The 27,649-nt window shown below is 40.9% G+C and overlaps 1 protein-coding gene across 12 annotated transcripts in view; it reads left to right on the top strand.

The window, feature by feature from the left end:
• The window catches only part of PRRC2C (proline rich coiled-coil 2C), an 81,846-nt gene that overhangs the window by 32,301 nt on the left and 21,896 nt on the right, over positions 1–27,649 (top strand). For 8 of the 12 annotated variants that reach the window (XM_080647467.1, XM_080647466.1, XM_080647463.1 and 5 more), the window contains exons 11-23: positions 2,078–2,128; positions 4,749–5,355; positions 6,644–6,813; positions 7,237–7,486; positions 8,464–8,674; positions 11,629–13,875; positions 15,856–16,064; positions 17,466–17,620; positions 22,701–23,484; positions 23,854–23,939; positions 24,988–25,173; positions 25,310–25,561; positions 26,676–26,768. In XM_080647467.1, the coding sequence (XP_080503593.1) occupies positions 2,078–2,128; positions 4,749–5,355; positions 6,644–6,813; positions 7,237–7,486; positions 8,464–8,674; positions 11,629–13,875; positions 15,856–16,064; positions 17,466–17,620; positions 22,701–23,484; positions 23,854–23,939; positions 24,988–25,173; positions 25,310–25,561; positions 26,676–26,768 (5,301 nt within the window). The remainder of the gene's footprint in view (positions 1–2,077; positions 2,129–4,748; positions 5,356–6,643; positions 6,814–7,236; positions 7,487–8,463; positions 8,675–11,628; positions 13,876–15,855; positions 16,065–17,465; positions 17,621–22,700; positions 23,485–23,853; positions 23,940–24,987; positions 25,174–25,309; positions 25,562–26,675; positions 26,769–27,649) is intronic. The other 4 variants (XM_080647469.1, XM_080647460.1, XM_080647470.1 and 1 more) reach the window with 1 other exon arrangement.

Genomic DNA, 27,649 nt, shown 5'->3' with positions numbered 1-27,649 from the left:
CACACACACACACACACAAACACAAACACACACTAGGGGTCCGGTGCACAAATTCGTGTACCAGTGGCCTGCAGGATTGAGCCAAAACCGGCTCTCCAACATCCCCCTGAGGGGCCCCAGATTGCGAGAGGGCACAGACCAGGCCGAGGGACCCCACCAGTGCACAGTTGGGGCCAGGGAGGGATGCAGGAGGTGGACTAGCTGGGGAGGGACTGCCGGAGGGCTCCAGGGTGTGTCTGGCCTGTCTCACTCAGTCCTGATTGGCCGAACCCCAGCAGCAAGCTAACCTACTGGTTGGAACATCTGCTCCCTGGTGGTTACTGCACATCATAGCAACCAGTTGACTGTCTGCCCCCAGATAGTCAGTGCACATCATAGCGAGCGGTTGAGCTGCCTTAGCATATCATTAGCATATTACGCTTTGCTTGTTTGGGTGGATGACTGGACACTTAGCATATTAGGGTTTTATTATATAGGATATTTTTTTGTTGTTTAAAGTATTATATATGTCTCCTCCCCCCCCCCACCCCCATTGACATACACCCTTTCTCCCCCTCCCCCCCCCCCCCGTCCACTCCCACCCCCTGGGCAAGTCCCAGTGTCCATGTCCATTGGTTATGCTAATAGGCATGCATACAAGTCCTTTGGTTGATCTCTAAACCCCTCTCCCTCCCCTGCCCCTTGTCTCTGGATCTATTTTTGTTCATTAGCTTATGTTAATCATTATATCCCACATATGAGTGAGATCATGTGATATTTATCTTTCTCTGACTGACTTATTTCGCTTAGCATAATGCTTTTCAGTTCCATCCATGCTGTTGCAAATGGTAAAAGTTCCTTCTTTTTTATAGCAGCATAGTATTCCATTGTGTAGATGTACCATAGTTTTTTAATCCACTCATCTGCTGATCGGCACTTAGGCTGTTTCCAAATCTTAGCTATTGTAAATTGTGCTGCTATGAACATAGGGGTGCATATATCCTTTCTGATTGGTGTTTCTGGTTTCTTGGGATATAGTCCTAGAAGTGGGATTACTGGATCAAATGGGAGTTCCATTTTTGAGGAAACTCCATACTGCCTTCCACAGTGGCTGCACCAGTCTACATTCCCACAAGCAGTTTAAGAGGATTCCTTTATCGCCACATCCTCACCAGTCTTACTGTTTATTGATTTGTTGATGATAGCCATTCTGACAGGTGTGAGATGGTACCTCATTGTTGTTTTGATTTGCATCTCTCGGATGATTAGTGACTTCGAGCATATTTTCATTTCTCTCGACCTTCTGTATGTCCTCTTTCAGAAAGTATCTATTTAAGTCCTTTGCCCATTTTTTGATTGGATTGTTTATCTTCCTTTTGTTAAGTTGTATGAGTTCTCTGTAAATTGTGGAGATTAAACCTTTATCTGAAATAGCATTGGCAAATAATGTTCTCCCATGCAGTGGGCTTTCTTGTTTTTTTGTTGATGGTTTCTTTTGCTGTGCAGAAGCTTTTTATTTTGATGTAGTCCCATAGGAGCTGTATCAGTAAAGATATTGCTACGACATATGTCTGATATTTTGCTCCCGAGAAATATTTTATAGACCATTTTTTGATACCTAAATTTTTTCTGTGTTTGTGACAATGATGTATATATTAGCAAGTGAATATATCCATATATTGTATCTGGTTCCAACATGTTTTAGATGTGTGGTGGTGTTTTTTTTTTTCTTTAGGTAAATCTCAGTTTTAGTTTGCTGTTTGAGAGAAAATCCAGAAAAAGTATTGGTCTTACATAAATAAAAATTTTAAATTAGAGGCATATTTCTAAGCAGCCAAATTACCTGGGCTAGAATTCCAGACTTAATAGACTAAAATTCTACTTTTTTGCCAAGTTCTTTTGAGATTCTAACCTTATTGAAATCACAGAGTAATTCTATAGAACATAAAGTTACCTTGCAGTTTTATTGAAAACGAGGAAAGGATAATGATGGTTTGCTTTTTGCAATCTTGTGGTCTCACTGAAAAAAAATATATATATACAGTCAGAAATATTTCCAGTAGATATCTTTCTCTAATTATTTTGTAACAATCCATAGGAACGTGGACCATCTCACCTGCCACCACCCCCAAAGTTGCTTGCACAGCAGGTAAATTTTAACTACATGCTGGCTTATGGTCTATATCAGTGGTTGGCAAACAGCTCACGAGCCCTGGTTTGCCGCTCTGTTGACTAATGAGTTTGCCGACCACTGGTCTATATGTATTTGACTTTGTTTTCAGGAAAGATTCTGCGTATGTGTTTTATTTATAACTTTTACCAACTTTCTTTACCTTGTAGCTCCTACATGTCTACCTCTTCATCCCTTCCCTCTTGGTTCTCAGCTGATGAGCAAACTCCTCATTTCGCTAGGAAAACAAGAAGCACCCACTTTTCCCATTTTAGTGCCCTTCCTGTTCTGACTGCCTTCCTGTTACCCCTTACCTCTTTTCCTTGTTCTCTCGATCCCATCTTCTATAACTTGCCAGTAATATTATCTCTCAAAACATCTTTTAAACCAGGCCTACTTTAACTCCCACCCACCCTTAATCCCCCTTGAGTTTCGACTCTATTTCTCTGCTCTCCTTCATGGCAAAATCATTTCAGTGAGCTATTTATACTTGTCTTCACTTTCTCATTAACATCTCCCACTATAGCTTTGAAACTATTATTATCAAGGTCAATAATGACTTCCATCTTGCCAAATTCAGTTTATTTTTACTTAATTTCAGCAGCAGTTTACATAGTTGATCTCTCCGTCCTTCTTAAAACTCTTTTTTTTTTTTTTTTTTTACTTGTTTTTGAGGCATTATATTATTTTCTTTACATTCTTCAATTTGTATTCCTTCTGGGCCTCCTGTACTGGACTTTGAGTGTTGGAGGGCTCAGGGCTGTGTTCTCATTCCCTTTTAGACATCTGGTAATATTATCAACACTTAAAAAGTATATTATAACTCAATAAGACCCAAGAAAATGATTTGAACATTCACTTCACAAAATAAGGTATACAGGTGGCCAACAAGCACATAAAAAGATGCTCGGTATCTTTAGTCACCGGGGAAATGCAAATTAAAACCACAACACATCCCAAATTAAGAAGGCTGATGACACCAAATGTTGGTGAGGATTAGAGCAGCTGGCGCCCTCATACATTACTGGTGGGGCTGTGAAACCTTATAATCACTTTGGATGATAAGTGATTTTGGGCAGTTTCTCTGAAGTGAAACATATACTTACCATATGACTCAGCAATTCCATCCCTAGATGTTTATCCCAGAGAAATGAAAACATACATTTACACAAAGACATAGGCATAAATGCTGATAGCTGTTTTATTCATAGTTTAAAAACTAGAAGTAATCCACAAGTCCATGCACGGATAAAACCGTGTGCCTGAGAAGGAGTACTACCCTACCCAGCAGTGGAATGGAGCAAACTTGATGCACACAGTGATCTCAGCCTGTTACCCTGAGCATAAGAAGCCAGGCACAAACGAGAATATGACTTGGAATCCTAGGAAAGGCAAAACTACCCTTTCTTGCCAGCGTGGATCAGAGACTGGCTGGGGGCAGGGTGTGGGCAGAGGAGTGGTGAGAAGGCTCCATTTCTTAATCGGGCAGTAGTATTCAGGTGTGTGCATCACATTTTATGTAAATTATACTTCAGTGAAGTTGCTTTTTAAAAAAAAATTGCTTGTTCTGATTTTATTGTGTACATTAGGTACTTTTATATAATTGCTTTGTTTATGCAGCTTGTCTTTGAGCTAAGATAAAGTAAACAGCACCAGGGAATGTAAGTGGTTTGCCTAAGACAGCACTGTTAGTAATTTAGTCTTGTCTTCCTGGAGTTTTGTTTTGTTTTTTCATATTCAGCCCAGTGTTTTCACCAGACCATTATTTTTTAGGATTCTGAGTAGTTATATGCCTTTTTAGGTTTCTTCACCCTCATAGCTTATTAAAATCAGTATTTTTAAAACAAAGGTTTTTTTAAATTCCTTAATGTTTCAACCCTTTTTATTTTGCTAGTCTACATAGTCACTGGCAGTGATTTTAGACCTTATAGTACTTGTTTTAGAACACATTAACTGAAAATTAAGTCATTAAAACTCAGTCTCCAGGTAATCCTTCTTTGGTCCATTTTGGACTCTACATGGGCCTTTCTGGATTTCTCATTTTGGAGCGGGCACTCTTCCCACTCCTTCTGGGGCCAATTTCTAGGGACTCCTTCTGTGGAGTGGCAGTGCTCTTTCCCACTTAGCGTCTTCGGCTGTCCGCCCTTCCTTATAGCACTGCCGTCTTCTCAGGGCTCACATCGTGCCATCATGCATTTTCTGGACTTTTTCTCCCTCTTTATGCTTCCATCTTCGGCAGTTGCTGTTAAACACACATGCTAAATTTCCTTTGTCTCTAAATTTAGATTCTGAAAGTCATGTTGTGACAGCTTCATTTAACAAATACTGAGTGAGCCTCATGTCCAGACAATACATAGGCACGTGCTCAGTAAATATTAGATGGTTGAATTAATTATTCTGCTGTTAGTTTGGAGAATTAATCTAGATTTAATGCTTTCACCATGTTGTTACTTGTTTGCATTTTAACGTTGTCTGTGTATCGGGAAAATTTCTGACATTTTGTCGAGTTTTTTCTTTCCTCTCCATGCCTGTTTATATCCCCCGTTGGTCAGAAATAGATTTGTTTCATCTCATCGGATAATTTCTCTGAATGTTTCAGCATCCTCCTCCGGACCGACAGGCAATACCTGGAAGACCAGGCCCTTTCCCCCCCAAGCAGCAAGTACCGGATGAAGATGAAATATGGAAGCAAAGAAGAAGGCAGCAGTCAGAACTCTCAGCAGCGGTGGAACGCGCTCGTAAACGGCGTGAAGAGGAAGAGCGGAGGATGGAAGAACAGAGGAAGGCAGCTTGTGCCGAGAAACTGAAACGATTAAATGAGAAGCTGGGCATCGTGGACAAGCAGCCATCTCCAGAGGAAATTAGAGAAAGGGAGCGAGAAAAAGAACGGGAGCGGGAGAAAGAACTTGAAAAAGAACAAGAACGGGAGAGGGAAAGGGAAAGGCAACAGGAGAAGCAGAGAGAACTGGAGAGAGAGCAGGAAAAACAAAGAGAAATGGAGAAGGAAAAAAAGCAAGAAAAAGAGAAAGAACTAGAACGGCAGCAGGAAAAGGAAAGAGAACTAGAACTGCAGAAGCCGAAAGAGCAGGAAAAGGAATGGGAGTTGGAGAAGAAAGAAAGGGAGAAAGTGGAGGAAAAAATCGAACACAAAGAACCTGCTTTAGAAACTATGGTAGAAAAACCAGAAAGTGAGAACTGTAATAAAGGTATAATAGCCTTATTTGTTCTTACATACGCTTTACAAAATGTTTCATGTTACTCAAAGTGCTGATATCTGTATATTTTAATGTGTGTAATCTGAATTTAGAAATCAAATATAATTTCATGTGTAATTTAAAAAACAAAGTTTGTGGTGTTTGGGGGTTTTTCGGGGGAGAGAGAAATTAACTTTTATTGGATACTTTAATATATTCCCTAATTTTTTTCTTGTGGTTAAATACATGCGACATAAAAGTTAGCATCTTAACCATTTTTAGGTGCACAGTTTAGTGGTATTACATTCATAATGCTGTGCAACCATCATCACCATCCGTCTCCCGAACTCTTCATCTTGCAAAACCGAAACTCTGTACCCAGTAAACAATAGCTCCCTATATCCCTCTCTCCACAGCCTTTGTGACTGGCTTATTTCACTTGGCATACCAACTTAAAGCTTAATCCATATTGTAGCATATTACAAGAATTTCCCTTTTTTTAAGCCTTAGTAATCCATTGTATGTATATTCCACATTTTTCTTACATACTCATCTGCTGGTGAGCACTTGGATTGTTTCCATTTTATGTACCTATTTTGAATAATGCTGCTGTGAATGTACAGAAATCTCTTTGAGACCCTGCTTTTTATTTCTTTTGAGTTTATACTCATATTTGTTTTCTAGAACAAATATGTGGTTTTCTTTGGGATGAAAATTTTTCTTTTTGGTATTGTATGGTTCTCCTTTTGTGTAATCATACTTGACACCCTTTACATAGAATAATGATTTATATGTTTTAAGATAGCCAGTGATCACTATGTTGTCATCAGACTTAAATTCATTCTTTTTCTTTATAAATAATAGTCCCTTGATTAAAAATCCACTATGTTTTATTTTAAGTATTTTATAGGCTGTTTGTGTTTTCACATAAGTTCTTGGGAACTATAAGTAAATATTGATAGTAACATTAATATTTATTAAACCATGGAAGATAGGAGGTATTTGAAAAGTTTTACTATCACAGAAAATCATACAGATTTTTGTATAGTGAAGCATTTGGACCTGTGATCTCAGTATTAATAAGAATCCAACTTTGAGGAAATCGAAGGTTTTATTAATCTAATGTTACCTCATTGATGGCTATCAATATTAGAATGCAAAACAGTGTTTTGGAGTATTGGGGATGATTTTGTCTTCCTTACCTTTTTAAATATATCTAATAATTTCACTTTAGCACAAACATGTATGTGGTAAGTCTTATAGAAAAATTATCAACATCTTTTATCTTTCCTTTGGGCAGAGGATGACCCGGTTTTCACTAGACAAGACAGCAATCGCAGTGAAAAAGAGACCACACAAGTGGCGCATGAAACAGAACCAGAATCAGGGTCTCAACCCCGGCCTGCTGTTTTATCTGGTTATTTTAAACAGTTTCAGAAGTCTTTACCACCACGATTCCAGCGGCAGCAGGTAACAATAAAAACATTTTATCATGTACAATTGAAAAAGTTTATTGTTCAATAGCCTGAGAAATAATTTGACATAAAACCTACGATACATAAAGCACAGTTGTTTTCCTAAAATTCTTTCCCATTTTAAGAATAGTTTGTTAATAGGGGTTTTACCTTGGATTTCTGTCATTCCTTTTTCCTCTGCCTCCTTTATAGACACTACCTTCCTAGGGAATGGTTTCTGCGGTATAATTAATGAGTGATTAGTTGCTTAAGTCACGATTCTATAACTTGTTCTTTTGTTTGCCATCTTTTGTTGTTAAATGTCTTTTAATTCTTTTTCTAGAATTATTCCAAATGTCCTGTTATTTCTGATTTGATTGGTCATATTAATGTTTCATATGGAACTAGAATCTCAAGCTGTGGGACTCTGCTATTTCAGGAACAGATGAAACAGCAGCAGTGGCAGCAGCAGCAGCAACAAGGTGTCCTTCCCCAGGCAGTCCCTTCACAGCCATCTGGGGCTGCTGTCCCTCCTCCACCACACCGACCTCTGTACCAGCCCATGCAACCCCACCCTCAGCACTTGGCTTCCATGGGCTTTGATCCAAGGTGGCTCATGATGCAGTCATACATGGATCCTCGAATGATGTCAGGTAGACCTGCTATGGATATTCCTCCCATTCATCCTGGTGAGTTCAAATCCCCATTGTTGCATGGCTCTCTTGTAGTTATGCAGGTTCAAAGTTTTTCATTTTTTCCTTCCATTTTTAGTCTTAATTCCTTTAAGAACTTTAAAGGACTGCTAAATTTTTAATCATAAAATTAGATAATTTGCTTTTAGCACAGAGTAGTTAAATGCCAGGCACTAGTAAGACCAAAATTACTATAGCTATTTTCTGTTTTGTAAATGTTATTTAAAGTTTTTAAGCTGGAAAATTAGTTTCATTAACAATATCTATTTGCTACATTGTTTCATTCTTTTGTTGTAGCTTTGAATTTTCCCATATATTATATATTCCATCTTAGTTTTTTCCAACATTTATAAGCCTAACATTTGTTTCTGTGTAGTTTAGCTAAAAACAAAAGAATTAGCAGTCTTTGATGGAATCTATTGAAATAAATCCAGACAGCCCATTATCAAACTATTGAGGAAAATTTATAAGTGATAAAAACATGATCAAGAAATCCTGTTGTGATATTGAAATTTTAAAATTTAAAAGGCATAATTTAGAACATACTGATCACCTAAGATTACTAGATTAATAGTTTTCTATAGGAAATATTTTGTCTGAAGTTTTCACTATTGGTGTGATTCCCCTTATGTTTTAACATGCATAGAGTTACAATGCTTGTTATCTGATTATATTTTCTTTCCTGTAAGGTAAAATAGGCTGCTATTGTGGTTTTGCTTGCTTTGTTTCCTCAGTTCTTAAATTTGTTTATTTAATAGCAGCTATAAAAACCTCACTTAAGGAAAAACATAATTGCCAGTAATCATTTGTTGAGTTCATTAATTTTATGGCGAAAAGTATTTGTTTAACTTGAGTATGTCAAGAATACCAAATAGCAATTAATAACTTAGATTCTGTGTCTCTTAATGCTTTTGTTTATTTCATTTCTCTCCCTCCCCACCCCAATCACCATCTTTTTCTGACCTTTTGTGCAGGAATGATTCCTCCTAAGCCTTTGATGAGAAGAGACCAGATGGAAGGCTCAGCCAACAGTTCGGAGTCATTTGAGCATATAACTCGATCTGCAAGAGATCATGCAGTTTCCCTCTCTGAGCCTCGTATGATGTGGGGGTCAGAGCCCTATCCTCATACGGAGCCTCAGCAGGCCACTGCTCCCAAGACAGCAGAAGAACCTGAAGGTGTAAGGTAATTATGAAAACTCTTCATAAACCAAATAGACTATTGAAGTGAAACGAATACTGTTTAGCATCCCTGAAGGTCATTCTGATTCAGGACTGAGCCACAAACCTGATAGCCTCCCATTATGTGTGTGTCATTTGATTTGGGCATATTTTCTTTTATTTTCTGGCATTTCTGTATTGATTAGGGTTCTTTGTAAATTAGTTCTGTACACTGAATTAAATGCTGAAATTCAGTACATGTTAAAATTGGTATGTTTCTACCATTGATAAGGTCCTTGACATATAGTCTTGTAAAGTATTGATGTAATTCTTCCACTAATGAGAAATGGCAGACATTTAATCATCAATATCTTATAAATGTTTTCTAAGATCAACATAAGACACAATCTAATTCAAAGAAACTTTGAAGTAGCAGACAATTGGTGATCTATATAAACGTATACCCATATAGTTAGAATTTCTGCCCTTTATATATTATAATTTTTATAATTCTATTTCTTTGGAAAAGATAGACCTACTGAAGGTAGTATTGGATTATAGGTGGAAATTATCAGTCTTAATGGTTTAAAAAGTCATATCAGCACAGTCTAAAGGAATGAACTTTAATGTTTTTAATTGTGGGGAAAACACATAATCTGTTAACAAAATTTTAGGTATACAGTACAACATTGTACAGTGATGTACAGCAGAGCAGAACTCAAGAACTTAACTCATCTTGTCCTACTAACCAGTTTATTAGCAACTCTTCATTCCTTGTCCCTTTCAGTACCTGGCAGTTACCATTCTGCTTTCTGCTTCAATGAGTTTGATTACATTATATACTTCATATAAGTGGGATCATTACGTATTTGTCCTTACGTGACTAACTCTTTCACTTAACACAATGTCCTCATCCATGTGGTAGCTTATAACAGGATTTTCTTGTTTCATGTTGTTTTTTTAATGGCTAAATAACATTCTATTATGTATATACTAGAGGCCCAGTGCACAAAAATTCATGCACTCGGGGTGGGGGGGGGGGTCCCTCAGCCTGGCCTGTGCTCTCTTGCAGTCCGGGACAACTCATGGATGTCCACCTGCCGGCTTAGGCCCATTACCCAGGGGATCGGGCCTATGATGGCAGTCACACATCCCTCTGGCAGCCCAGGAGCCCTTGGGATGTCCAACTGGCGGCTTAAGCGTGCTCCCGCAAGAAGCGAGCCTACGCCACCAGTCAGACATCCTTAGTGCTGCCAAGGAGGCGGGAGAGGCTCTCACCACTGCCTCTGCGCTTGTAGCCGCTGAGCGAAGCTCCACCTGTGGGAGCACATTGACCACCAGGGGGCAGCCCCTGATAGTCAGTGCGCATCATAGCAACCGGTCATTCTGCCATTAGGGTCAATTTGCAACTACCCTTTTATTATATAGGACTAGAAGCCCAGTGCACGAAATTTGTGCATGGGGGGGGGGGGGTGTCCCTCAGCCCAGCCTGCACCCTCTCCAACCTGGGACCCCTCGAGGGATGTCCGAATGCCCGTTTAGGCCCGATCCCAAGGGGATCGGGCCTAAACGGGCATTCGGACATCTCTCTCACAATCCAGGACTGCTGGCTCCCAACTGATCACCTGCCTGCCTTCCTGATTGCCTCTAACCACTTCTGCCTGCCAGCCTGATCACACCCCTAACCACTCCCCTGCCAGCCTGATTGATGCCTAACTGCTCCCCTGCCAGCCTGTTTGCCCCTAACTGCCCTCCCCTGCAGGCCTGGTCCTCCCCAACTGCTCTCCCCTGCAGGCCTGGGTCCCCCCCCAACTGCCCTTCCCTGCAGGCCCAGTCACCCCCAACTTCCCTCCTCTGCCGGCCTGGTCACCCCTAACTGCCCTCCCCTGCAGGCTTGATTGCCCCTAACTGCCCTCCCTTGCAGGCCTGGTCCCTCCCAACTGCCCTCCCCTGCTGACCATCTTGTGGTGGCCATCTTGTGTCCACATGGGGGCAGCCATCTTGTGTGTTGGAGTGATGGTCAATCTGCACATTACTCTTTTATTAGATAGGATAGAGGCCTGGTGCATGGGTGGGGGCCAGCTGGTTTGCCGTGAAGGGTGTCCCAAATCAGGGTGTGGGTTCCCTTGGGGTGTGGGTTCCCTTGGGGCGTGGGGTGGCCTGGGCGAGGGGCCTGTGGTGGTTTGCAGGCTGGCCACGCCTCCCGGTGACCCAAGCGGAGGCCCTGGTATCTGGGATTTATTTTCTACAATTGAAACTTTGTAGCCTGGAGCGGAGCCAAGCCTTCTGCTCGCGCTGTGGCTGCAGCCATTTCTGTTGGGATTTATTTATCTTCTATAATTGAAACTTTGTAGCCTGGAATGGAGGCTTGGGCTGGCCAGGGCAGGCAGAAAGCTTGGCCTCCATTGCCGAGGAAACCCAAGCCTCCCTCCTGCTCTCTCTGGCTGCAGCCATCTTGGTTGGGTTTATTTGCATATTCACTCCTGATTGGCTGGTGGGCATGGCTTGTTGGTGTATTGGAGGTACGGTCAATTTGCATATGACTTTTTTATTAGATAGGATACTGTATTTTTTTTTAATATATTTTATTGATTTTTTACAGAGAGGAAGGAAGAGGGATAGATAGTCAGAAACATCGATGAGAGAGAAACATCGATCAGCTGCCTCTTGCACACCTCCTACTGGGGATGTGCCCGCAACCAAGTTACATGCCCTTGACCGGAATCGAACCCGGGACCTTTCAGTCGGTTTTTGGCAGATACTGTATTTTCTTAACTCATTCATCCATCAGGGACATTTAAGGCGTTTCTCCTCTTGGCTATTTTAAATAACATTGCACTAAACTTTATAGAAACATGAGATGGTGTTTATAATTAGGATCCATTGTTTGCTTTAAAATTAGAGGGTTTATTTTGCTATGCACTTATGTGTGAAAGATTTTGTCTTGATGGTTATACTTTTTAATTCTCTTTATGCTAGGTCTGAAGCCGCGCTGGATCAGGAACCGATCACCACTGCTTATCCTGTAGAACATAATCAGTTAGAGGCCCATCCAAAGGCAGACTTTGTTAGAGAATCAGGTGAGGCCGAAGTACAGAAGGTTTTAAGCAGGTCTGTGGAAGACGTTAGACCTCCCCACTCTGACACAGTCAGTCAGTCTGCTTGCTTTGATGTACCTGATCAAAAGACTATATCCACTCCTCAAGAAGAGCGGATTTCATTGGGGGAAAATCAGCCTGCCCGGAAAAGAAGTGTTTCCCATGGATCTAACCATACTCAAAAATCAGAGGAGCAAAGAAACGAGACATGTGCAAGCATTCCTAAAGGAACCAGCAGGGGCATTGATTCAAAAGAACCAGTGGAACGGTCAGAGGAAAAACCAAAAAAGGATGGCTTTCTACGATCTTCTGAAGGACCAAAACCAGAAAAACTGTATAAATCTAAATCAGAAACTCGTTGGGGCCCAAGGCCAAGCTCCAGCAGGAGAGAAGAAGGTAATGACAGGCCTGTGAGAAGGTCAGGTCCCATTAAAAAACCTATTCTTAGAGATATGAAAGAGGAACGAGAGCAGAGGAAGGAGAAAGAAGGAGAAAAAGGAGAAAAGGTCACTGAGAAAGTTGTAAAACCGGAAAAAACGGAAAAGAAAGATCCTCTTCCTCCACCCCCACTACCTTCAGCACCTATTCAGCCACAGGCCGTTCCACCACCACCTCAACCAGAACCAGAGAAATTTCCTTCAACAGAAACTCCAACTTTGGTGCAAAAGCCACCTCCAGACACTGAGAAGCCTTTGGAACCTGTAAGTAGTGCTGAGGTAGAGCCTGCAACTAAAACTGTAAATCAGACTGTAACAGCACCAACAGTCAAAGAAGAAAAACAGCCTGAGAAAGTCGTCAGCAAAGACCTTGTTACAGAGAGGCCTCGATCAGATTTAAGGCCAGTAGTTAAAAAAGAATCAACTCAACCTCCTAGGACCTATTGGAAAGAAGCAAGAGATAGAGATTGGTTTCCAGATCAAGGATACAGAGGTCGAGGCCGAGGAGAATATTACTCCAGAGGCCGAAGTTATAGAGGATCTTACGGAGGGCGGGGCCGTGGTGGCAGAGGGCACACTCGAGAGTATCCTCAGTACAGGGACACTAAGCCTCGGACAGAGCATGTGCCCTCAGGACCTCTCAGACAGCGAGAGGAAAGTGAAACTCGTAGTGAGAGCTCCGATTTTGAAGTTGTTCCCAAAAGAAGACGACAGCGAGGTTCTGAGACTGACACAGACAGTGAAATTCATGAAAGTGCAAGTGACAAGGATAGTTCAAGCAAAGGAAAACTTCCCAAAAGAGATGAGCGGTCTGAAAACAAAAAACCTATAAAGCCTCAATCTTCTTTCAAGCCTGAAAATCATGTCCGAGTAGATAATAGACCTCTAGACAAACCGTACATAAGGGATGAAGATAAATCTAAACCAGGTTTCCTGCCTAAAGGAGAGCCCACCAGGCGAGGCAGAGGGGGCACATTCAGACGTGGTGGGAGGGACCCTGGAGGACGTCCTTCGCGCCCTTCCACCTTACGAAGACCTGCCTATCGGGAAAATCAGTGGAACCCAAGGCAGGCAGAAGCTCCTAAACCAGATGATGGAGAGCCACCAAGAAGACATGAGCAGTTTATTCCTATACCAGCTGATAAGCGACCTCCAAAATTTGAGCGAAAATTTGACCCAACTAGAGAGAGGCCTCGAAGGCAGCGTCCTACCCGACCACCCAGGCAAGATAAGCCGCCTCGATTTAGACGGCTCAGAGAGAGGGAGGCGGTCTCAAAAACCAATGAGGTGGCAGTGCCCACAAATGGCACAGTGAGTAACGTGGTTCAAGAACCAGTTAGTACTGCTGGGGATGTTTCTGGGAATAAGACTCCAGATTTGTCTAACCAGAACTCTTCAGATCAAGCAAATGAAGAATGGGAAACAGCTTCAGAAAGCAGTGATTTCAATGAGAGGCGGGAGAGGGATGAAAAAAAAAATGCTGATTTGAATGCACATGCTATTGTGAAGGCTGGAGAGAATGTTTCAGCCCCAAAAAGAGAAATAGCAAAGAGAAGTTTTTCTAGTCAAAGACCTGGTGTGGACCGCCAGAATCGGCGTGGCAACGGAGGTCCACCCAAATCCGGGAGGAATTTCTCAGGTCCTAGGAATGAAAGGAGAAGTGGCCCACCATCCAAAAGTGGGAAGCGAGGGTGAGTCCTTTGTTTCACATATAATTGCTTTTGCACTTTTAAAGATACTCAAGGTAGACTTCTTGGTTGAACTGTGCAAAGGAGCCAGTCTAGGTAGAGGACCACACATTGTTCTCCCCACATTACCTTTTCTGTTCTCCAAGTGTAATGTGTGCTTGAAGGAGAGAGGTTAATGTCGCTCAGGAGTCTCTGCCTGCCTGGTGTCCAGTAGGGGCCTTCTAGGAATTTGTAGCTTTGGGAAAATCTGTGCACCTGGGGCTGCATCTGTACAATGTCCTCCATTTAGTAAGTCCTTGTACTGATGATGAGTAGCCCACCTTTTTCTTTATTTCTCATTCACTGTAGTTAGTGCTCACAGGTGACCTCTGGACTTAAATTAATATGTTATAATTATAAACTCTGTCACTCTGTACTGGTTTATAGATAGTGAATGTTGAGCTTAAGGATAAAGTATATTTCCCCTCTAGCTGCAAGCCTACAATAAATGATCTAGCTAGAGAGAAACCCAGAAAGCAAAGTCCTGCCCAACCACCAAGGCCACCACTAACATAAATACCAGGTTATTGGATTTTTTAAAAAGAATGTTTCTAAACTGTACTAAACTTAATCTATTCTTTTAAATATTAAAATGTTGGTTAGTTATTGATTTCTTTAGTAATAGAAAAAAAATTAAATCTAGTTTTAAATCTAGGCCTGGCTAGTTGCATATACTTAGCATTTCATCCATCAATGAACATTTTTGCTTTCTAATAATTTAGAAAATGTTTCAGGGAGATAATGCGACTAGTTGTCTGTCTTAAGAATCTGCTTAACAAGAATTTGAACATCCTTTTGTAAGGTCCAAAAGAAAAGGATAACATATAGTTACCATAACAATGTAGTTTACTGACTATACCTGAAGTATTAGAAGTTTGAGTAATACTTAAGACAATCTTGTGGGTTTTTAAGAAATGTAGATTTCAACTACTTAGCAAGACTTTAGTGCCAGGTAAATGCTAACAATGCTGAACCTGCAGAAACAGCAGTTGCACCTTGTAGTTAAAATGAATATTGTAAGAGTCCCGTTTAAAAGACAAGTGCTTATTTTTTCAGATATTGGAGGTCCTGCTTGTGTCAGGCACTTGGTAAGCTTTTATATTAAGTGATACTATATGCTATGATGAAAATGAAATTTTAAGCCCATCTTCCCTAGTCTGTTTTCATAACATATTTATAAAATGAAGCCAAGAATAAAATTTATCTGTTAGGAAACAAAAACTTTAGAGATACATTTGTTTTATGAAGTGAACTGTTTCCATATACAAGTGTTTTTTACATGTTTACATTAATGTATAAATCTGATAAAACTTTTAAAAAAACATGGTATAAACATAGAAAGCTTTTCTAAATTTTCATAGGCTGCCCTCTTGTGGAAAGATCTAGTAGTGCCCTGGCTGGTTGCTCAGTAGTTAGAGCATCAACCTGCAGACTGAAGGGTCCCGGGTTCAATTTCAGTCAAGGGCACATGCTGGGTTGTGGGCTCGATCCCCAGTAGGGGGCGTGCAGGAGGCAGCTGATCAATGATTCTCTCTCATCGTTTCTATCTCTCCCTCCTCTCTGAAATCAATAAGAACATATATAAAAAAATAAAAGATCTAGTAGTGAATACTTTGTACTAGCTTGGGTTACAGATTTTCTGCCATAAAATGTTGCTTAGCTCATTTATTTATAACATGATAGACAAATAGATACATAAGAACCTTCAGGATTCTCTAATTTAATTGCTGGGAAGAACTACACTAGTAGTCCATCTCCTTTACTGGGAAGCTCAGTTTTAGTGAAGTTCTTCTCAACTAAAACCACTAAGTCTTGTTGGTTTTGAGCTAAGGTCTTCTATCCCACTGTTATTTCTTCTTAGACTAAATTTTACAAATTGCCAGTGAAGGATTCCCTACCCCCACCCGAGTGGAGGTGGTAATATCTCTAATTATTATTTTGTAGGCCATTTGATGACCAGTCTGCAGGCACAACTGGTGTTGATCCTGTCAATGGCAGCTCTGCACACCACCAGGAAGGAACACCTAATGGAACAGGACAAAAGAACTCCAAAGATTCTGCAGGGAAAAAAAGAGAAGACCCAAAACCGGGCCCTAAGAAACCCAAAGAGAAAGTAGATGCACTGTCACAGTTTGATCTCAACAATTATGCAAGTATGTCTTAGGTTCTGTTTACTTATTTTATTTATTTATCTATCTGTCTGTCTTTTTGCTGTATTGAGTTGGATGCTATACATAAAAAAGATATCAAAGAAGGAAAGAGTTGACCTAAATGATAGAAGCTGAATATGAAGCACTAACTGATTTAACTTGAAATAACAACTGTATACATATGCTGTCTTAAATGAAAGAAATGCTAAACCTCATTGAGTTGTGATCTTGATGAAATATGTATCTATGCTATGGTAACTGGACAATAAATGATAGGATGGGAGGCTGTGTTGCTATGGATACTTTCAGAAAGCTGTGGAGTGATAGGATATCAGATGCAAAGGGTGACAAGCAATAAGAACATGTTTGATGAGGAAGTTAAGGAATTAGACACTTAGGTGAAAATGAGCTATTTGTCATTCATTCAGATGAGACTTAGACTGGAAAAATGAATAAAATGGAGAGGTTTACTAGGTTAAGACCTGATCTATTTTAAATTTTTTAATATTGCTTAATGAATCTAGACTTCTTAACTCATTTGAGATATATGATAATTTTAACAAGATAGCCAGAATAATTGTTAGTAGGACAATGAATGGAGTCATTCATGTGATGGGTTATGACATGTGCACATCCATGCCACTTGTTTTTAACGAGTACACATTGTGGACAATGGTCTACGTAAAATAGAGTCATTAAGAGTCATAATGTTGGCTAGTCACAACTTTACCTAGCAAATGGGCATCTCACAGCTTACTGTATCTTTAGAAAAAGAGAAACAGCAATACCCACCTCTTAAGAAAGGCGAGATGCAAGTGAGGTAAAGTGCTATATAGATCTTTACAGCATAATACAGATCTCAGGCTGGGAGAGGTAGAGAGAGGTTAAAGTGATTTGACTGGATGATAGGGTAATTTTTATGTTTAAAAAACACATTACTACTGTATTGCTTAAAAAACTATATCATTCAAAGCAGATAATTTTAGGACTTTTTTTTCCTCCAGAGGGCAAGGGAGAAGGGGAGAGAGATAGAAACATCAATGATGAGACAGAATCATTGATGGGCTGATTCTCGCATGGCCCCTACTGGGGTTCAGGCCCACAACTTGGGCTTGTGTACTGACCGGGGAGCCAACTCTGATGTCCTGGTTCATAGAGGTCATGCTCAATTACTAAGCCACACTGTCTGAGCAGGACTTTTATTTTTAACCTTGTTTATGAAATCTTTTCAAATCTTAATAATGAATGGACATCGTATGGTATGGGAAATGGATTACACTGTGAATTACAGGAAGAACTAGATCTTTGCCTTGTCTTTCTTTTTTAATCACTACTGGACTCAACATTTCTATGTATCTTTTCTATTGGGGAAAAAATATTTTAAAATATCTTCCATACCCACAGGTGTTGTTATAATTGATGACCATCCAGAAGTAACGGTAGTTGAAGACCCACAGTCAAATTTGAATGATGATGGTTTTACTGAAGTGGTATCCAAAAAACAACAAAAACGTTTACAGGATGAGGAACGCCGGAAGAAGGAAGAACAGATCATACAGGTTCAGTGTTTCAGCTTTTTGCTAATTATTTAGGTTGTTGCTCAAAACATGTTAGCAGATAATCAAGGTTTCTGTCTACCTGGAGAGTCAAGGCTGGATTTATTTTTCAAGGTTGAGAATGACTGGATTTTCACAACTTTAAACTGTTTTAACCAGTATTGAGATAAATTGTAAATAGAATATAATCAGTGTTCAGCTTAGTGTAGACCTTCTTTTCTTTAGTTACATAACAGTGACAGGTACTTGTTTGTCAGCGTTAACATTAAATTATCTTGGAAACCTAGCAAATGCAACTGTGATGATCTAAAGTTGCAGGTATTTGACTTATAAAGTTTGAATTGTAGTCTAAATTAGTTCACTTACTTAAACACAGAATGAATAAGTTATTCTATTTAAATCAACCCAAACATCCCTTTTGCTAAATGCTGACACATAAAAATAAGTTGAACACATGAATTGTAGTGATAAAGACCTCTAACAGATGAGAGAGCTTAAAAACAAGAGACACTATAAAAATTCTATGTGGATAGTAATACTGAGATCAATTGGACATAACCTTTAGAACTAGATAATTTCAGAAGTCATTTGTTAATTATTATCTTTGGGAAGGTGGAAATAGTAGTGCATATATTCTGTGTAGCATAGTGCCCCAACAACACTCCAAAATGAATGCTTCTATGGCAAACACGGATTAGGTCAATAAGTAGCTTTTTGTCAGATCAGCTTTTCTACCAGGTGAATTTATTGCAGACTAGCTTAATTTTTTAAATTTCAGAATTGTAGAAAAGAGATTGTCACCCTGTGTATTAAGAATCCTATCTAATAAAAGGGTAATATGCAAATTGGCCATCACTCCAACACACAAGCTGGCCACCCCCATGTGGTCAAAGATGGTTGCCCCCATGTGGACACAATATAGCCAGCAGGGGAGGGCAGTTGGGAGGGACCAAGCCTGCAAGGGAGGGCAGTTAGGGGTGACCGGGCCTGCAGGGGAGGGCAGTTGGGAGGGACCAAGCCTGCAAGGGAGGGCAGTTAGGGGTGACCGGGCCGGCAGGGGAGGGCAGTTGTGGGGGGACCAGGCCTGCAGGGGAGGGCAGTTGGGAGGGACCAAGCCTGCAAGGGAGGGCAGTTAGGGGTGACCGGGCCGGCAGGGGAGGGCAGTTGGGGGGGACCAGGCCTGCAGGGGAGGGCAGTTGGGTCGACCAGGCCAGCAGGGGAGGACAGTTGGGGGGAACCAGGCCTACGGAGAAGGGCAGTTGGGAGGGAAAAGGCCTGCAGGGGAGGGCAGTTAGGGGCAATTGGGCCGGCAGGGGAGCAGTTAGGTGTCGATCAGGCTGGCAGGGAGTGGTTAGGGGGTGATCAGACTGGCAGAGAGAAGCAGTTAGGGGCAATCAGGCAGGCAGGCAGGCAGGCGAATGGTTGGGAGCCAGCAGTCGTGGATTGTGAGAGGGATCACAGATTGGAGACAGTGCAGGCTGGGCTAAGGGACACACACCCCGTGCACCAGGCCTCTAGTGTACTAGTATAATAGCCCTAACCAGGTTGGCTCAGTGGATAGAGCAGTGGTCGGCAAACTGTGGCTCGCGAGCTGAGGTTTGCCGCTCTGTTGACTAATGATTTTGCCGACCACTGGGATAGGGGCTTAATCACAAGGAACAACAACAGCCTGTAATTATTGGAATTGAGAATCTAGGTCAGTGGTCGGCAAACTCATTAGTCAACAGAGCAGCAAACGGCGGCTCACGAGCCGCATGTGGCTCACAAGCTGCATTTTGCCAACCGCTGGAATAGAGCATCGGCCCGTGGACTGAAGGAGTGTTTCAGGTTCAGTTTCGGTCAAGGGCATATACCTGGTTGCGGGCTCAATCCCCAATAGGAGGTGAGCAGAAGGCAGCTGACCGATGTTTCTCTCTCATCACTATTCCTAACTCTCTATCCCTCTCTCTTTCTCTCTGTAAAAATCAAAATATATTTAAAATAAAAGAATGTATAATACACCCTGGCCAGTGTGGCTTGGTCGTTAGAGTGTAGGCCCAGTGTGGACCAGATGGTCTCAGATTCCATTCCAGTTAAGGGTATATACCTGGGCTACAGGTTGGATCCCTGGCCTGGTCCAGCGCATGTAGGAGGCAACCAATCGAAGTTTCTCTCTCCCTCCCTTCCTCCCTCCCTCTATTCCTCCCTTCTACTCTCTCTAAAAATCAGTGGAAACCCTAGCTGGTTTGGCTCAGTGGATAGAACATTGGCTTTCAGATTGAAGGGTCCCAAGTTTGATTCCAGTCAAGGGCACATGCCTGGGTTCCAGGCTCAATCTCAGTAGGAGGTGTACAGGAGGCAACTGATAAATGATTCTCTCTCCTCATTGATATTTCTATTTCCCTTCCTCTCTGAAATCAGTAAAAACGTATTTTTTAAAATATAAAAATCAATGGACATATGTCCTTAGGGGAGGAATTTTTTTTAAAGAATGTATAGGGAGAACCAAGATGGAGGTATAGGTAAACAACTTGCTGCCTCCCACAACCACATCAAAATTACAACTAAAATACAGAATAACTATCATCCAGAACCGCGGGAAAGCTGGCTGAGTAGAAGTACTATAACTAGAGAGGTAAAGAAAAAAGCACATTGAGGCTGGTAGGAGGTACGGAACGGGCTGGCACCCAAGTGTGCCGCTTTTTTAATTGGGTGGGAGATACAAGCTCCCACTTGCTCTGAGCTCCAGTGCCAGGCGAGACTCTGGGGGACCCAGACACATACGGGAAGAAACTGGACTGTCTGGCATCGGGGCAGGAATGCGGGGGTGCTTTCTTCCAGATGGAGATGCTCACAACCATCATTGTTCCTGTGCTGGGACTTCCCCTGTGCAGGGCTGACTGGCAGCCATTGTTGTTTGCTTCGCCCTAGAGATTCCCTGAGACCCCACCCCACCTAAAATGTGTGCGGCGACTTTTGCATATGATGAATGGCCTGCCCTTTCTCAGTCTAAAACCTGTCAAATGAGCTGCAACTGGGTCAAGGAGCCCCAAAGCTATTAAAAGAAGGTCCAAGGCCTGCACCAGCAGCAGCCTGCCTTGCTTCACAGCTGGGCCTCATCTGGGCACTTCCAACCCCAATACAAAGAGGAGAAATCTGCAGATCTCTCTGGTAGCTCCTCCTGGGTGACCCCAAACAGTGGCTGACTTGGCACCTCCTTGGAGATCTAAGAGCCAGTGTACCCAGTGGTCAGTGTGAGACCATACCAGGTTACAACTCTTCACATCCATAAGTGATACAATCAAAGGGCATACTCAGTGAGCACCAAAGCCCCACTGAAGCAAGTCCTGCCCCATAAGGGTGTCTCCTGCACAGCAGCTCTTCCATTGTAGACACAGCTGGTCCCACAGCCAGTTGACCTGGAGGTCAATTCCCCCCAGTGATACCAACAGCAATCAAGGCTTAACTACACCAAGACTGTGCACACAGCCCACAAAGGGGTTCACCTAGAGTGGTCAGCTCAGGTGACTGGGGAGGCTGAGCCATTGGTCCCTATAGAACACCTACTACAGAAGGCCACTCTACCAACTCAAGGATACATAGCAGCTACCCAATACACAGAAACAAACACAGGGAGACAGCCAAAATGCGGGAGACAAATATGTCACAAATGGAAGAAAGCCAACTTCTTGATATAGAATTCAAAATCACAGTTATAAGGTTACTCAAGAATCATCTAGAAACCTCCGAGGAACTTAGTGAGACCTTCAAGAATCTTAGCGAGAATGCCAAAAAAAGGAAAAGGACCAGTCAGAAATTAAGCATATACTGACTGAAATAAAGAATAATATACAGAGATTCAACAGTAGAGGATCCCAAGAATCAAGTCAAAGATTTGAAATACGGGGAAGCAAAAAATACCCAACCGGAAGAGCAAAAAAAAAAAAAAATTCCAAAAATATGAAGATTGTGTTAAGGAGTTTCTGGGACAACTTCAAGTGTACCAACATCCCAATTATGGGGGTGCCAAAAGAAGAGAGAGAGCAAGATATTGAAAACCTATTTGAAGAAATAATGACGGAAAACTTCCCCTACCTGGTGAAAGAAATAGACTTACAAGTCCAGGATGCACAGAGAACCCCAAACAAGATGAATCCAAAGAGGATCATACCGAGACACATCATAATTAAAATGCCAAGGGCAAAAGACAGAATCTTAAAAGCAGCAAGAGAAAAGCAGTTACCTACAAGGGAGTACCCATACCACTGTCAGCTGATTTCTCAACAGAAACTATGCAGGCCAGAAGGGAGTGGCAAGAAATATTCAAAGTGATGAATAGCAAGAACCTACAACCAAGATTACTCTACCCAGCAAAGTTACCATTTAGAACTGAAGGTCAGATAAAGAGCTTCACAGACAAGAAAAAGCTAAAGGAGTTCATCACCACCAAACGAGGATTACATGAAATGCTGAAGGGTATTCTTTAAGAAGAGGAAGAAGAAGAAAAAGGTGAAGATAAAAATTATGAACAACAAATACATATCTGTCAACAAGTGAATCTAAAAATCAAGTGAATAAAAAATCTGATGACCAGAATAAACTGGTGAATGTAATAGAATCTAATAGAATCAGGGGCATGGAAATGGAGCGGACTGACAATTCTCTGGGGGAAGGGGTGTGGGGGGTGCAGGAAGAGATTGGACAAAGGTCTTATATGCATGTACCTATGGTATGCAGTACCTATGGACACGGACAGTGGGGTGGAGTGGGAACCGGGTAGAGGGGAGCTATGGGGGAAAAAAGAGGAACAACTGTAATAATCTGAACAATAAAGATTTAAAAAAATAAAAATATGAAAATGCAAAAAAAAAACACAACAAGAATGTATAATACATATTTGTCTTTTATCCCCAATCACATCCTGGTTTCTCATAATTTAAAATCTCATGAGCAGCTTTGACATTTTTTGCTCTGTACAAAACTATCTATTTTGAATAGTTAAAGGAGCTAAATTAGCAGTAGGTAGCTTTGTTAGAAATCATATTTATGAACTGTTACTTTTAACTGTGTTATTGACAAAAATTATTTTTACCAATTTTTTAAGGTCTGGAACAAAAAGAATGCCAGTGAGAAAGGAAGAAGTCAGACTTCTAAGCTTCCTCCAAGATTTGCCAAAAAACAAGCTACAGGGACACAGCAAGCCCAGTCTCCAGCTCCAGCCCCAGGTCCAACTTCAACCTTGGCTTCAGGTCCAGTTCCGGCCTCGACCTCACCCTCAGCTCCAGTTTTAGTCTCACCCTCAGCCACAGCTGTATCCGCAGCTCCAGTCCTAACTTCAACTGCCACTCCACTCCCAACTCCAACCTCAGCTCCTACTCCAGCCTCCACCTCAGCTCCAACCTCTTCTTCAGTTCCAGCTCCAACCCCAATCCTTGCCTCAGCTTCAAACCCAGCCACTGTCCCCATTCTTGCCTCAGCCTCAATTCCCATTCTTGCTTCAGCCCTACCACCAACTTCAGCAACACCTCCAGCCAGCTCGGCCCCAACAGTACCAGCCAGTTCAGCGCCAACTGCCCCAGCCAGTTCGGCCCCAGTCTCACTCCCAACTCCAGCCCTTGTCACAGTCACAATCCCAGGCCCCCCTGCCCCAGCCCAAACTCAGGGACAGACTCACAAACCAGTCCAGAGTCCCCTGCAGACTACAACACAGTCTTCAAAACAGCCACCACCTTCAATTAGACTACCTTCAGCTCAAACACCTAATGGCACAGATTATGTAGCCACAGGAAAATCCATCCAGACCTCACAGTCACATGGCACTCTTACAACTGAATTGTGGGATAACAAGGTGGCCCCACCAACTGTGCTAAATGACATCTCTAAAAAATGTAAGTGTGCAACAGAAATGATGGCTTGGGAATATTGGGGTTTGTTTTTAGTTTTGCTTATATATTCAGTATGTGTGGTTTTTTTAGCCTTTTCTTTAGTAGGAAGCAGTTACAGTAATCTTTTCTTAACTTCCTTAAAACCTTTGGTTGTAAGTCAAGGGTGTTATACTTTTAATAGCCATATTTTATATGTTGATAATAGCAATACACAATGTTTGGGGACTTATATTTATTTTGGTATGCAAGAATCTCTGTGGTGTGAAAAGTAATGTTTTATTGTCTAGTTACTATTAAAGCAAAGGTTATAAAGATTGGATTATTAGCCTCTTAATTTTGGTGTTCACATTTCCTTTGGCTTCTTCTCTTCAGTAGGGCCCATTAGTCCACCACAGCCACCTTCTGTCAGTGCCTGGAATAAGCCTTTAACATCGTTTGGATCAGCTACTTCATCAGAGGTAGGAATAGACTTGCTAATGGTCTTGGTGGGGTTACTGGGGCAGAGTTTCCTTAAAACAGTTTCTCAAATTTCAGCATGCATCAGAATTCTGTGTCGTCGAGCTTTCTGCTTGTTCATCTTCTATCACTGTTAACTTGCTGTGTTCCAACTGTCCTAGCCTTTTTTATTCTTGACCTGCTACTAGGTGTTTGCTTTGCCAGAAACACTTTCAGTTTGACCTCCTGAGGTCTTTCTCCATCTACCAATCTAAAATGGCTTAACCATATTTTAATTTTTGTGTATCGCTTATCTGACTTTTCAGTTGTCTATTTTCTCTATCCATTACAATGCAAGGTCTGTGAGTTAGATTGTCATGTCTCTGCATCAGTGCCTAGCACACAGAAAGTGCAACAAAAATGAGTATATTATTTTATTTTCACAGCACACTTAGAAGTAGGCAACACTGGTATTGCTATTCTTTCCCCAATTCATTCGTCTGTTTATTTCTTGCTGGTAGTGTCTTTCTGTGTTTGTTGCTTTTACATATGTTTTAAGTGATGAAAGAACTTGAGGCTGTGATGACCTATGATTATACTCATAACACATAAAAATCAGGACTTTAAAAACTTAAGTCTTGCCCTAGCTGGTTTGGTTCGGTGGCTAGAACGTCGGCCTGGGGACCAAAAGGTCCTGGATTCGATTTCAGTCAAGAGCTCATGCCCAGGTTGTGGGCTCAATCCCCAGTAGGGAGCATGCAGGAGGCAGCCAATAAATGATTCTTCCATTATTTATGTTTCTCTCTCTCTCTCAACCTCTCCCTTCCTCTCTGAAATAAATTAAAAACAAAATACTTAAGTCTTGTCCTAGTTTTCATTTTATTAGTTGTTTTCTAATACATGCAAATCATTGTGTTTAAGGCAAGGTTTTCTTAAAACAATCAGTGGCAGTTAATATGTAGGTTACTTCAAACTTCCTTCTATTATATTTAAAATGTGTGGGGCTATATAAATCATGTATTCAAATCTGAACTCTGTTTGATAGCAAGTTTTTAAATATTCTATTACTAGGGGACAAAGAATGGTCAAGAAAGTGGAGTTGAAATTGGAATTGACACAATTCAGTTTGGTGCTCCAGCTTCAAATGGGAACGAAAATGAAATTGTTCCTGTGCTTTCGGAAAAAACTGACAAAATTCCTGAACCTAAAGAGCAACGGCAGAAGCAGCCACGGGCAGGCCCCATCAAAGCCCAGAAGGTAAACACAATTCATAATCCAGGTGTAATTGTATAAAAGCCACTAACATTTATGAGAGCAAATAACAGTTTTAAGTTTTGTATTCAATGAATACCTTTGATCATGATCCTTTTTTGTTTATAAACATTGACTTTAGCTTCCAGATTTGAGTCCAGTAGAAAACAAAGAACATAAACCTGGTCCTATTGGAAAGGAACGGTCATTAAAAAATAGAAAAGTAAAAGATGCCCAGCAAGTGGAGCCAGAAGGACAGGAGAAACCGAGCCCTGCTGCAGTCAGAAGTGTAGACCCTGGGACAGCAAAGGACACCAAAGCCGCTTCAGAGATGTCTACTGAAATAGGAACGATGATCTCCGTGGCATCCACGGAATATGCCACTAATGTGAAGGTGGGCAGCATGCAGAGATCCCCAGTTCCGCTGATGCAAATCGTGTCTAAAACAACAACCTTACACTTTTTTTTTTTTCCTTGAAACATACAGTGCTATAGACTATATGGGTTACTATTTCTAGAGATTTTATTTCATGGTGTGCATATGTGATCTAAAGAAATTCCTCGCAGTAAATTATTTCCTTTTTGTGGAAATTCACTCTTAATTCTGTACCATTCAGTTGTTTAAAGTGAAAAATGTCTACACGAGATTAAGATGATTTTTATTTGGGTTTGTATACTTTGAAAAAGTTGCTCTCCATTACTTTTGTTAGTAGAGTTACAGTGGAGCTTTATTTTGCCTACTCATGAGATTTTGAAACCAGAAAATAAGGCAAAGTTAAGTAACTCCAGTATAGCCAGTTTTTTTCCAGGTTTGGAACAATCACTATTTTATTGGTTGAGCCCCAGAAGTAGTAGTTGACTTGTGCTTAGGGACCACATTGAGTGAAAGATGCAAACTTAAAGGAGCTAACACTTGTGAGAATAGCAAATTTATGTCTGCCATTCCAGGATGTATATTTATCGAGAAGAAAAAGAGATGGAATCTTTCATATTAATTTGAATATTTTTCTGTTAAAAGCTCATGTGATTTAGTTCTACCACATTTAAGGAAGAGTTTCATGATTATAAGCAAGAGTTTATCCTAAAATGTAGTGAATTGTGACAGCTAAGATCTTGACATTCATTTATTTACTTTGTTTTATTTTGAAGAGAATATAAGTCAGAAGTTGCAAGTAATCTATAGATTGTGAGAACCACAAAAAGAGTTCTTTTAGGAATCCACAGAAATGAAATCTTTAGTACTGATGACAACCTCCTAGTACAATGCAGTGCATTTTTTAAAATGCACAGGATTCAAACAGTATTGGAAATGTTATCATTTCAGCAGTGGTTCTGTGTTTGTTTTATCCCACTGTTGGTTTTTAAGTTAAGATTTCGGAGAATTGAGTCTTAAGGTTTGCTCTCCTCCTGCTGTCTTCCAAAACAACTTTACAACTGTTAAGGCTGTAATTAGAAAGTGACTCATTAATTCAGTTTAAAATCTATTTTTCTCTATTACTGCTCCACAGGAGTCTGTAACAGACTACACTACACCTTCTTCTTCTCTGCCTAACACTGTGGCTACTAATAATGCAAAGATGGAGGATACTTTGGTTAATAATGTAAGTAATCAACCTGAGGTGTGGCAAGTTTGGCTAGAAACCTGGCAATTATATGTACTATATGGCCAATATTTAACTTTTCTCAGGGAAAGAGTTAATAGCAAATTTGTATATAGGAGCACTGTAATGTAATTAGCAAAAATAATCAAAGCGGAGTTTTTGTATTTCCTCCTAAAAGTTGTCCCCTTTCTATTTAAGATCCAGGCCTTTGCTCCTTAGGCTTAGTGTCATCAGGACTAATCCAGTTACCCTGGTTTTGATAAGAAGTTTGGTTCTTAGCTATCTCATTCTTCGGTGTTTTATTTTTGTTGGTAATTTTGTTCTTAAACCTTTTTATGATCCGTGAAAGCTCACTCAATTAAAACACAACGTTACCAGAGATTCAGGTATTTTCTTTTTGAATTTGAAAAAAAATTATACTAGGCCTTAATAGCAACATTCCTGTTGTGAAGACTGGGCTATAATGTGTATGTAAGTACTTCAACAACTCCTAAATGCTTCATTAAAAGGTGATAACGAGTCATGTAAATTTGGCTCTGGTTTCTCAGAGCAACCATGTTTTAATTCAAGGTTGTGTTAAAAGTCATCACAGTCCATCATTTTGACTAGTTCACTGCCTAAAAAATTGAACAGCAAGCCCAACAAAGTTAGGTGACCTGCTGTGGTAGAGAGCATTTTAGGAGTTACATGTGAGGTCCTTGTTTTGGAGGGCACAGATGGTGGAAGTTTGGTCAGCTACTCTAAATGTCATCCCGTATAATAAGCAAAGGCATATTCTTTTCAAAAAATGCCCTTTATAGGTATATTTAAAGGTCGCTCACACAGGGCTTTAACTCTATTATTTTGAGAATAAAAACCTTGATTATGTTTTGGTACAAAGT

This window comes from Plecotus auritus (assembly GCF_963455305.1).
Source record: "Plecotus auritus genome assembly, chromosome: 12".
In the NCBI taxonomy this organism is placed as follows: Eukaryota; Metazoa; Chordata; class Mammalia; order Chiroptera; family Vespertilionidae; genus Plecotus; species Plecotus auritus.
Note: the sequence above shows the minus strand (reverse complement) of the source record. Positions and strands in the feature narration are given on the sequence as shown.